Source organism: Salmo trutta, chromosome 20 (assembly GCF_901001165.1).
Source record: "Salmo trutta chromosome 20, fSalTru1.1, whole genome shotgun sequence".
In the NCBI taxonomy this organism is placed as follows: domain Eukaryota; kingdom Metazoa; phylum Chordata; class Actinopteri; order Salmoniformes; family Salmonidae; genus Salmo; species Salmo trutta.
In genome coordinates this window covers 55,080,236-55,092,322 of record NC_042976.1, presented here as the reverse complement: position 1 = coordinate 55,092,322, position 12,087 = coordinate 55,080,236, and the positions used below count along the sequence as shown (strand labels likewise).

General features: G+C 39.8%; 1 protein-coding gene and 1 long non-coding RNA gene across 8 annotated transcripts in view; one reads left to right on the top strand and one right to left on the bottom strand.

Moving 5' to 3' along the window:
- Positions 1 to 9,150, bottom strand: part of scel (sciellin) — a 44,836-nt gene extending 35,686 nt beyond the window's left edge. For 6 of the 7 annotated variants that reach the window (XM_029703706.1, XM_029703707.1, XM_029703708.1 and 3 more), the window contains exons 1-2: positions 2,635 to 2,753; positions 1,208 to 1,275 (exon numbers count right to left, since the gene is read on the bottom strand). In XM_029703706.1, the coding sequence (XP_029559566.1) occupies positions 1,208 to 1,275; positions 2,635 to 2,738 (172 nt within the window). In that variant the 5' untranslated portion in view covers positions 2,739 to 2,753. Of the gene's footprint in view, positions 1 to 1,207; positions 1,276 to 2,634; positions 2,754 to 9,038 lie in introns of those variants that run through there. The other variant, XM_029703713.1, reaches the window with a different exon arrangement.
- A 94-nt stretch (positions 9,151 to 9,244) lies between these two features.
- On the top strand, positions 9,245 to 11,225 carry LOC115156254 (uncharacterized). Its single transcript, XR_003868217.1, has 2 exons — positions 9,245 to 9,972; positions 10,793 to 11,225. It is a non-coding gene; the product is annotated as an uncharacterized LOC115156254 (long non-coding RNA).
- Positions 11,226 to 12,087: the final 862 nt, after the last annotated feature.

Here is a 12,087-nt window from a genome sequence, read left to right as displayed (position 1 = left end):
GCTTTAGTCAACTTTGGACACACCTACTCATTCAAGGGTTTTTCTTTATTTGTACTATTTTCTACATTGTAGAAAATTATGGCTTGTGACCATCCATCTTTCTCTTGATCACATTCCAGAGGTTTTCAATGGGGTTCAGGTCTGGAGATTAGGCAGTGGGTGTGAGACCTGGAGAGGCCTACAAGCCACAGTGTCTCACACCCACTGTGAAATTTGGTGGAGGATCGGTGATGATCTGGGGGTGCTTCAGCAAGGCTGGAATCGGGCAGATTTGTCTTTATGAAGGAGGCATGAATCAAGCCACGTACAAGGTTGTCCTGGAAGAAAACGCTTCCTTCTGCTCTGACAATGTTCCCCAACTCTGCGGATTGGTTTTTCCAGCAGGACAATAGTCCTTGCCACACACCCAGGCCAATCAAGGTGTGGATGGAGGACCACCACATCAAGACCCTGTCATGGCCAGTCCAATCTCTAGACCTGAACCCCATTGAAAACCTCTGGAATGTGATCAAGAGGAAGATGGATGGTCACAAGCCATCAAAGCCGAGCTGCTTGAATTTCTGCGCCAGGAGTGGCATAAAGTCACCCAACATCAATGTGAGAGACTGGTGGAGAGCATGCCAAGACTCATGAAATCTTTGATTGAAAATCAGGGTTATTCCACCAAATATTTATTTCTGAACTCTTCCTCAGTTAAAACATTAGTATTGTGTTGTTTAAAAATGAATATGAACTTATTTTCTTTGCATTATTCGAGGTCTGACAACACTGCGTCTTTTTTGTTATTTTGACCAGTTGTCATTTTCTGCTAATAAATGCTCTAAATGACAATATTTTTATTTGGAATTTGGGAGAAATGTTGTCAGTAGTTTATAGAATAAAACAAACATTTTAATTTTACCCAAACACATACCTATAAATAGTAAAACCAGAGAAACTGATCATTTTACAGTGGTCTCTTGATTTTTTCCATTGCTGAAAATGTGAAGACCTACATAATCAATACATACATTGTTTTTATTTTTTTTATTTAGAACATTAAAAAAAACGTTAACTTAAACAAAAAAAATTGTAGTTGGTCGTGTACATCAGCAGTGGGATTTTTTATTTATTTAATCCTTTTCATATTAAAATTGAAGGCAGCAAAATGTGAAAACTGTGCAAGGGGTGTGTAGACTTTCACTAGGCACTTTACATAGTTACTTACCGGCACTGGTAGAATAAGACCTCTTAGAGTAGGAATAAGACATGTTGATATTGTCACGTTTGTTGAATCTGGAAAAAAAGGGAAATATTCTAAATTCAGTAACCATTATTCATCCACAGTGTGGTGCTATTGGTCACAATATTGTTACTGTATGGCAATAAGGAGCTGTGTTCAAGAACAAGGTAAGCCACTGTACTGGGGTAATATATACATTCAGAGAAACTATAACAATGAGATGACCAGGACATGTCACTGTCACCTGTCATCTTATGTAACAAATGTGTTGTTATAGAGAAATATATCCAACTCCTACACAAAACCAACCAAGTCTTTAGGGTTATATTTTTTAAATGTATTTCCCATTCTAAATCAACTATTATGACAGCTGACTTGCTTTAAATAATGTTTACCATCTTGATAACATTGTCCCACAAGCAGTAGTAGTAACACCAATGACGGTAACACCAATGACAAATTTGAGCTTTTTTTTGGTAACCAATTATGTACTTTTTTTGGTCTCTTTTTGTGGGGGGGTGTGGTGTTACAGATACAGAAACGATCAAAGATTAACCAAAACCCCCAGCCCTCATTCCCCATCCATCCGCCCGCATCCTCCCTTCCCACCCGGAAACCATGTTTCCCATGTTGATAGATTGAGAGATTCAAGGGGCTATCATCGTTAAGTAACATAATAGATGCAAAGCATTTAATATTTAAATTCATGCACTTCAAAATGAATTTTATAACTATGCCCCAGAAGCATTCAACTGCAGGGCACTCCCACATCATATGACGGAACGTGCCTACCTGATTGAGGGGACACTGAACAGTTGGGAGTTGGGGCCAATTTCATTGTAAAACATTTCCTTGGTGTTAAATAGTCTATGAACAAACTTAAAATATATAAATTGGTGATTCGGATTACGGGATGCCAAGGTCATATTTTTCCATATTCTGTTCCAGTTAAAGGATTGTTTAGATTAAATTAGATCTGTGGACCATACTTTTTTAATGGCTAACATTCCAAAAGTTCTTTATATATTATAGAGATCCGTTCTTTCAGGAGCCATCATTGGATGGTTCAGTAGTTTATTTATTTATTAACTTTTATTTAATCAGGGGAAACCAATTGAGACCAGGGTCTCATTTTCAATGGTGCCCTGAGGACATAAAATGAAAAATAAACTGCAAGATACAAGATACAATAACAAGATACAATAACAAGTACATTACATTAGAACATCACAAACATCACAGGCATCATAAACAAACTATTAAAGTCATCAATCAAAACAATTGCACACCTCGGTGAACTCATTTATCATCAGGGTTTTAAAACTGCCCTAATGGCAACAGGGAATTCAAATGTAATTCATTTTGTAAGTGATTCCAAAAACGTGGAATGTTAAAACTAAAAGCGGATTTACCTAGTGCGGTGGAGATGTGAGGACCAGACAACCTTTGGATACAGGATACAGTGATGCGTATTAAAACTATCACCTGTGATAAAGCCAAGGATGTTATAGTACATGGCATCCAAAGGTTTAAGAGTAGTGGCTGTTTCATTCCAATAAATGGTGTCCCCGTAGTTAAGAACTGGCAGTAAAGTTGCCTGTACAATCTGCCCCCTGCTGTTCAGGGAGAGGCATTATCTATTTCTATAAAATAAGCCTACTTTAAATCTCAGCTTCTTAAATAGCTCATCCGTATGTTTTATAAATGTCAAATTACTATAAATCCAAAATCCCAGATATTTATAGGTGGGAAGCTGCTCGATGAAAGAGCCATCCAATGCATAAATGTGTTAGCCATCTGAAATATTTCTACGAGAATTAAAAAACAGCATACATTTAGTTTTTCTCGCATTAAGTACCCATTTTAAATCAACATAGCCTGGTCAGCCTTAGGGGCAATAGCGTACAAAACAGCGTCATCTGCATATAGATTAATGTAACACATTTTTGCAGATTGTCACGTCCTGACCAGTAATAGGGGTTATTTGTTATTATAGTTTGGTCAGGACGTGGCAGGGGGTGTTTGTTTCATGTGGATTGGGCTATGTATTTAGGTAGAGGGGTATTTGTTTTATATGGTTCGGGGTGTGTGTGTATGTAGCGGGGTGTTGGATTTATGTGTTCCGGGGTTTTTGGTTTATGTTCTTGTTTTGTATTCTAGGGTTTCTATGTTGTGTATTTCTTTGTTGGCCTGGTGTGGCTTTCAATCAGGAACAGCTGTACATCGTTGTTTCTGATTGAGAGTCATACTTAGGGAGCCTGTTTTCCCACCTGTCCCTTTGTGGAAGATTGTTTTTTGCATTGCTGTTTTGGATAGCCTGCGAAACTGTCGTACTGTCGTTTCTTGTTTTTTTTCGTGTTCACATATAAATAAAATAATGATGAGCACGCAACCCACTGCGCCTTGGTCTAATCCCTTCGACTACCGTGACACAGATAGACCAATATTATTTATATAAATAGTAAAGAGGACAGGTCCCAAAATCGACCCCCATGGGACACCTTTAGTAATATCAAGGTAATTTGACTTGACACCATCAGAAAGCACACACTGTGTCCTATCTGACAAATAGTTCCCAAACCACTTGCAAGACACCTGGTCAAGGCCCATTTCAGACAATCTTTGAATGACTTGGTGATGGTCAACAGTATCAAAGGCCTTGGATAGGTGTATAAATATGGCAGCACAGTGATACCTATGATCTAAGAAATTTTATATAAAATTTAAGACAAGCATAGCTGCTGAAATGGTTCTATGTCCAGGTCTAAAACCAAACTGGTACACATTAAGAATACCATTTGATGTTTAAAAAGTTTGCCAGTGATTCTAATATTTTTGCAAGACAAGATAGTTTAGAAATTGGGCAGAAGTTATCTAGGTCAGAAGGAACCCCACCTTTGTAAAGGGAGAGGACATGCGCCACCTTCCAGATCTTAGGGACCTGGAAGCAATGTTTAAATAAAAAATGTGGGTCCAAGGTTCTCCAATGAGGGGGGAAGAAAGCTGCAGTAGAAAGGGATCAAGCAAATCAGCTACCAAGATCAGGGTCATTTTTTCACATTTCAGATCATTGAGGATTTTCATAAATGGGTTGCAAATGGGATGCAAATGCCACTCCAGTTGAAGAATGACCCAGAGACAATGAACATTTTTCATTTTGCTGTATCATGACGCAGCCCAACTACACAACACACACACGACAGGCCAAACTGTCTGTCTGTACTGTAGTATGTCGACATAGGCAGAATTTGCTCTTCAGATAGCAACCCTTGTCCACACTATGTTGTTGTACCAACAGTGCCAACTGCCAGTGCTCTCTAATCCCTGACTCACCAGTTAAACCCGCAAACCTGTCCGTCTTGCTCTGCCCCTAAAGAGTGAGACACAGACACACCCTGAACGACACACCTTTCCTATACACACCTTTGAAAGTAGAACACATAAGCAACATTCCTCGGGCCGTTCATGATTAGGATTATACTCTCTCCCACTAACACCCACATTATTCAGTGCGAGCACAACCTTGACAAAACATTAGCAAGCATTTCATTAGCAAGCCTGTATCAGAGCTGGGAAGTACAGTATCTGCCCAGAGCCATATAATTCTATATATACAGCTCTGTATCTGCCTATAGAGCAGGAATATAAATAAATAAAAACTACTGTTAATCTTTTTTAACCTGTTTGGGGTAGGGGGCAGTATTGAGAATTTTGGAAAAAATATGTTCCCATTTTTAACTGCCTCCTACACCAACTCAGAAGCTAGAATATGCATATTATTGTTCAGGTTTGGATAGAAAACACTCTGAATTTTCTAAAACTGTTTGAATGGTGTCTGTGAGTATAACAGAACTCCTATGGCAGGCAAAAACCTGACAAGGTTTCAAGCAGGAAGTACCCTGTCTGACAAGGAGTCGTGCGTCTTGCATCTTTTTATTGAAAAGTAAGGATCTTAGCTGTAACGTGACAATTCCCAGGGCTCCAATAGGCTCTCAGAGCCCGCGAAATAACTGAAGGTTTACGAGGGAGCCTCAGGTTGAAACAGATTATCGCCTTTTGTAAGTGGATGCTCCGAGGACCTTTGAATGATGCGCGTGCATGAGTCGCTTCTGAGGAGAAATTTTATTCGGCTGTTTAGGCTCAATGCATACTCCCGGTCGGAATATTATCACTAATCTACGAGTTGAATGGCATAAAAATTGGTTTTAAACAGCGGTTGACATGCTTCGAAGTACGGTAATGGAATAGTTAGACATTTTTGACACGCCAATGCGCCATGCGCGAGACCGGGAAGAAGCATTCTAGAACTCACGAACAAAACGTCGCTGTTTGGATATAACGATGGATTATTTGGGACCAAACCAACATTTGTTATTGAAGTAGAAGTCCTGGCAGTGTATTCTGATGAAGAACAAGCAAGGTAAGAACATTTTTCTTATAGGAAATGTGATTTTGGTGGATGCTGACCTGGGTGGGTATCTAAATAGCTAGCCCTGTAATGCCGGGCTATGTACTTAGATTATTGCAAAATGTGCTTCATCCGAAAAGCTATTTTAAAATCGGACATATCGAGTGCATAGAGGAGTAATGTATCTATAATTCTTAAAATAATTGTTATGCTTTTTGTGAACGTTTATCGTGAGTAATTTAGCAAACTGTTAGTAAATTCAACGGAAGTTTGCCGGGGGTTATGCGTTTTCTGAACGTCACATGCTAATGCAAAAAGCTGTTTTTTGATATAAATATGAACTTGATTGAACAGACATGCATGTATTGTATAACACAATGTCCTAGGTGTGTCATCTGATGAAGATCATCAAAGGTTAGTGCTGCATTTAGCTGTGGTTTGGGTTTTTGTGACATTATATGCTAGCTTGAAAAATGGCTGTCTGATTTTTTCTGGCTGGGCACTCTGCTGACATAATCTAATGTTTTGCTTTCGTTGTAAAGCCTTTTTGAAATCGGACAGTGGGGTTAGATTAACGAGATTCTTGTCTTTAAATAGCTGTAAAATAGTCATATGTTTGAGAAATTGAAGTAATAGTATTTCTAACGATTCAAAAATCGCGCCACTGGAATTTCAGTAGCTGTTACGTAGGTGGGACGAAATCGTCCCACATACCCGAGAGAGGTTAACCACTAATTATTGAATAGTGATTGGTTATTGTATCTCATACAGCTAATGTCAATCTAGAGGTGGCACTGAGATCCAGAGTAGATTATGTTGTGGTACTCATTTCTAATGCATAACCAGTTTGATTCCTAGCAAAGGACTCCAGCTGTGCTTCATAACTTTAGAAAGAAAAAGTATCCTGCCTGTGCTGTGTTGCCAACTCATACGGTCATTGTCATGCCTGGCAAGACAGCATCACATACAGATCAGGGACCAGGTCAGTAAATTTAGCATTCCCAGTTTTAAACAACAAGGATAGGAAAACCAGCATCTAAGCTTGACGACTGATAATACACTCAGATCAGATCTCCAGGTGGGTGAGAATGCTTTCACGCTTCTGAAAACACAAACATTCTAACCATAACGATGCCCTGATGATGTGATTATAACTGAATGCCAAAATGGCCTTCATGTCTGTCCCAATAACCAGATGGAATTCATTTATTTCTAACAATATGCTGTTCAGAGAATAAAAAAACTGATAGTAATTCTCCTGTTTCAGATTCAATAGTTGCTTTATCAACTAATTGAGCATTACTGTGTAGCTTGTTGGCCAGTAAACGACTAGGACGATATTCATGAAATGAACGGATGAGTCTAACTCGATGGATGGCAAATTGTGCTCTCTGTCTTATCAATAAAGTAAGTTCTGTCTTGACTTTGGAAAGAGAAATAGCAATCTTTCAAATAGTAGTAGCCAACCCTTTCTGTTGTCGGGTGTTGAGAGCTGCCATGTTCCCACAGGTGAATTGTGAATGGACAGATTATGCTAGCTGCTGGAGCGAAATAGGCCTGCTAGTTGTTCCTTGTAATAACTTAATATAGAGTTATATGTTGATAACTATTTTAAAATAAGTCTGTTAATTCATAGTTATTTTGCAACAGAAAGCCACGAGCAAGCCACATGTTCCAATGCATGCCACCCGAAACGGAAACCAAGATCAGGGTCATTTTTTCACATTTTTGCTAACTGAGGAGTTTCATAAATCTGTTGCAAATGGATGCAAATGCTACCAATTCCAGAATGACCCAGAGACAATGGACATTTTTTATTTTGCTGTAACATGACGTAGCCCAACTACACAACACACACACGACAGGCCAAACTGTCTGTCTGTACTGTAGTATGTCAACATAGGCAGAGTTTGCTCTTCAGATAACAACCCTTGTCCACACTATGTTGTTGTACCAACAGTGCCAACTGCCAGTGCTCTCTAATCCCTGACTCACCAGTTAAACCCGCAAACCTGTCCATCTTGCTCTGCCCCTAAAGAGTGAGACACAGACACACCCTGAACGACACACCTTTCCTATACACACCTTTGAAAGTAGAACACAGAGCTGCACATAAGCAACATTCCTCGGGCCGTTCATGATTAGGATTATACTCTCTCCCACTAACACCCACATTATTCGGTGCGAGCACAACCTTGACAAAACATTAGCAAGCATTTCATTAGCAAGCCTGTATCTGAGCTGGGAAGTACAGTATCTGCCCAGAGCCATATAATTCTATATATACAGCTCTGTATCTGCCTATAGAGCAGGAATATAAATAAATAAAAACTACTGTTAATTTTTTTATCCAGTAATTATTGAATAGTGATTGGCTTTTGTATCTCATACAGCTAATGTCAATCTAGAGGTGGCACTGAGATCCAGAGTAGATTATGTTGTGGTACTCATTTCTAATGCATAACCAGTTTGATTCCTAGCAAAGGACTCCAGCTGTGCTTCATAACTTTAGAAAGAAAAAGTATCCTGCCTGTGCTGTGTTGCCAACTCATACGGTCATTGTCATGCCTGGCAAGACAGCATCACAGACAGATCAGGGACCAGGTCTGTAAATTTAGCATTCCCAGTTTTAAACAACAAGGATAGGAAAACCAGCATCTAAGCTTGACGACTGATAATACACTCAGATCAGATCTCCAGGTGGGTGAGAATGCTTTCACGCTTCTGAAAACACAAACATTATAACCATAAGGATGCCCTGATGATGTGATTATGACTGGGATTGGCATAGATTGGCACAGACCGGTCAGTAGTGTTTCATGTTCACCAACATTCTACTGGCTTATTGACATGGGCAAGTGTCAATAACAAAGCATGCTCTAACTCTGTCATATCCCTGTTGCCTCCAATTCTACATTTCACATGAGGTAAGAACAGACTGCTGCTACGATTTGAGATTGATTAACAGCTCACATTATGAATATAGAGATTTTAAAAAAGCTTTGCAATAGGCATTATCTATAGATCATTTTAAGAAATTAGACTATATTTTCAAATTTCATGTCAATATAAAAATTTGTACATATTATTATTTATAGTCCGTGTATAAGACTCTCATAACCCATTTAAATGCTCTGACAAATACATTCACACATGCAGATCATTGTGTGAACATATTCATTCAATACTTTCAATTGTTACTCTTTCAATACAACATACTTTCTCATAGCACATTATCTCAACACAATAGCCTATGTTACAACGAACAACATACATTCAAATCCTCTCTGATATACGAAAAACGAATAACTAAACGTACATTTGTCTTTACATACCTCCAGCCTTATGTTACTGAATCAAAAGCACTGACTTTGCGTATATGATTTGGCAGAGAGACAGGCTACATACCCCTGGAAGCTGAAAGCTGGTCCGCTCACGCGACAGATATTCAAAAGTTTGACTAGCGCCTAGGTACTCTTACAAGTCTATCAGTCACTAGTTTAGTCACTTGTTATTACACCTTTCTTTATTCTCTATCCCTGTTTTTGACCTCCAGGGAGGGGACACCAAACTGGCCAATGGCACACGAGGGTGTGGCCTCAGAGACATCTCTCTCTCTTTCGTTCTTTCTTTCTTTCTTTCATCATCATCGCACTCCACTGATTGCTGTATGTATTGTTTGGGGTTTCACAGAGAATGGAATCAGCTAGGTGGAACAGAGTAGGAGGGACACCTCTAAGGTCACCAGCTTTTGCTTCAACAGGAATGTATGAGAAGCATAGCCCTACAGTGGACCATTTTTCATGTTTTATATCATACAAGATATTTGAACACCTGCCATCAACTAAATTAACTATCTTGTGAGGCAAGAAATACAGATACCAGATATGTTCTGCGGTAGTAGTGGCACTAGCATCAATTCTTTGTAGGATAATAATTTCTTACTATATCTATGTAATAGACCCTGCGATAGACTAGTGTTCTGTCCAGGTGGTGAATTTATACATCAAGCTGCCTCACGGACCAGAAAAAGGAGGTAGCCAAGGCTTGTGCAAGGCTACTTACTACTTATATCTACTGTATGTAATACAGTACATAGGGCTAGTACCTTGCTTCAGGTTTTCATTACACTGTTCTGGCGACTGCAGTGATGCACTGCAACTGGTCCGTCAGACGCTGACGCAACTTCGGCAGCAGCAACTGGCCCTTCCGACAACGACGCAACTTCGGCAGCAGCAACTGGCCCTTCCGACAAAGATGCAACTTCGGCAGCTGCATCAGGTCCTGATCAACACGCACTGCGTTCCTGTGATCGTCCTCGGAGCCGGTGTATTTATTAGAGGTAACCCTCGCTCTTTTGTTTGGGTCTCAACCCTGTGTTTTGTATACATGTCTCTTTGGTTTTTGTCCCCGTGCCTTTACATGGCACGCTGTAATTGTCTAAAAAAAACAACTAATATTACACATTCCTGCGCCTGTCTCCCGATCCCTTCGTACCAACGTGACATAATGAGAATGTGTGATGCAAACAAGCCAGGACAGCCAAAGGTATTTATGAAAGTACAATCCCCGCTTGAGAAAACAAAATCACCAATACACAAGCCAAGTGCTCCTCAAACATTTCACACCCTTGCAGTCAATTTTTTGGCATAGGGGAGAGGGGCTGTTAGTGTACTCTTCTAGCCTATTCTTTCTATTGTTGGCAGTGCTTGTCTACTTAGCATCACAACTGTAGGTGCTCATACACAACAATACATTTATTTTTCCTTTATTTAACTAGGCAAGTCAGTTAAGAACAAATTCTTATTTTCAATGACGGCCTAGGAACAGTGGGTGAACTGCCTTGTTCAGGGGCAGAACGACAGATCTTTACCTTGTCAGCTCAGGGATTTGATCTTGCAACCTTTCAATTACTAGTCCAGCGCTCTAACCACTAGGCTACCTGCCACCCCTACGTGACTAGATGGTCTACAAGTTAACCCTAACACTCTACAAGTTAAGCCCACCTCAAACTTTTCACACCTTTGCTAACAGCCCATCTCAATCACTGACTTGAGTGTAACAAAACACAAAGCAGTCTATGCTACCCTTTTTGATTTACAGATTAACATGGCTTCTTGTATGTTTACACATCCTTATGGTCTGTCTTCATGTCTTTCCAGGAGACTTGCAGTAACAAACAAATCTTCCAAAAGAGGTCAAGGCAGTGGGTGGGGAAGAAAGTGTACGAGCCCAAAACCCACCACTTCAGGCAGAAAGGACAAGATGGTGGTCTATTAGCACCCAACATCACCACAGCGCCAAAGACTGCTAAACCAGCTGCCATTACCCAACACAAGATGAGGTTCACCGGCTGAAGAACATTCAGGACCCTGACTGGAACATTCAGCCAACACAACATCCATATTCAGTTAGACTGATGTTGTAGTATAATATAGAATAATACTCCAACTGCATTGTGGTATAGCTATTGCTAACTCTTGTACATATGTATATAATGGAGTTTTATATAATATTTTTTAGTGTACTGACTAAATGAGTCATGTGATGAAATGAGTCCAGCTGCATCAGAAACCAATAAAATGTTTACTTCAACTCCTGGATCAATTAATTTTGATTCTTTGTGATATTCAGCTTATATTGCTAGCTAGCTACCAACAGCAAAACCACTTACTTGTATGTCATTTGCCCTCTTGGTCCAGTGGGTCTAAGCTGCCGCCGCCAGGTGATCGTGGAGGTTCTGAAGAACGTCTACAGCATCCCTCTATACATATGTGCTTTGAAACTTTGATTGTCTGTCACACACACAATCCATGGGGTCTGCAGTGACCCTCTCCAGTAACAACTGTCCACGATCTAATTAATTGCAGCACAGACATTCTTCTTTCTGTCAGCATGGCTAGAAAGCACCCGCATTTGCAGCACCAGTCGGAGTCTGACCGTGGCTCCCCAGGATCTAGATCAGCGGCGGCGACAGCTCCTCATTTGAGCCTCTTCAGTGTATTCTGGCTCAAATGAATAGGGCTGTAGTTAAGATTTGTGCTAATTTTAATTCTAATTTTTTTCCTCAGCTGGTTCCCAAATTTAAAGAAATGGTGGTCATACTTGTCTTGGTCAGTCAGTTGACTGTTTGTCAATATTATAATTGCAAACCAACATGAAGTTAAGGCCACCAAAAGTAGAGAAGACATGATGAGGAATAAAATTCCACATAGAAGTGGGTCTTCTTAGGAATTGCTTTATCCAATTGATCTTAAAAGTATTATTTAAGGTAGTAAAGTCCAGAAAATTCAGACCACATTACAACAGTTTTTCTAATGTAATGGGTACGGTTTCTCCACAGAAAGTTGAAAAGCATCTGGTTTATCTCCTTGCTTATTTTACTGTCAAAATATAAAGATAGAGCACCATATGTTAGTCTAGAGATACCTTCAGCCTTGGTTATTAGGACTCTTCC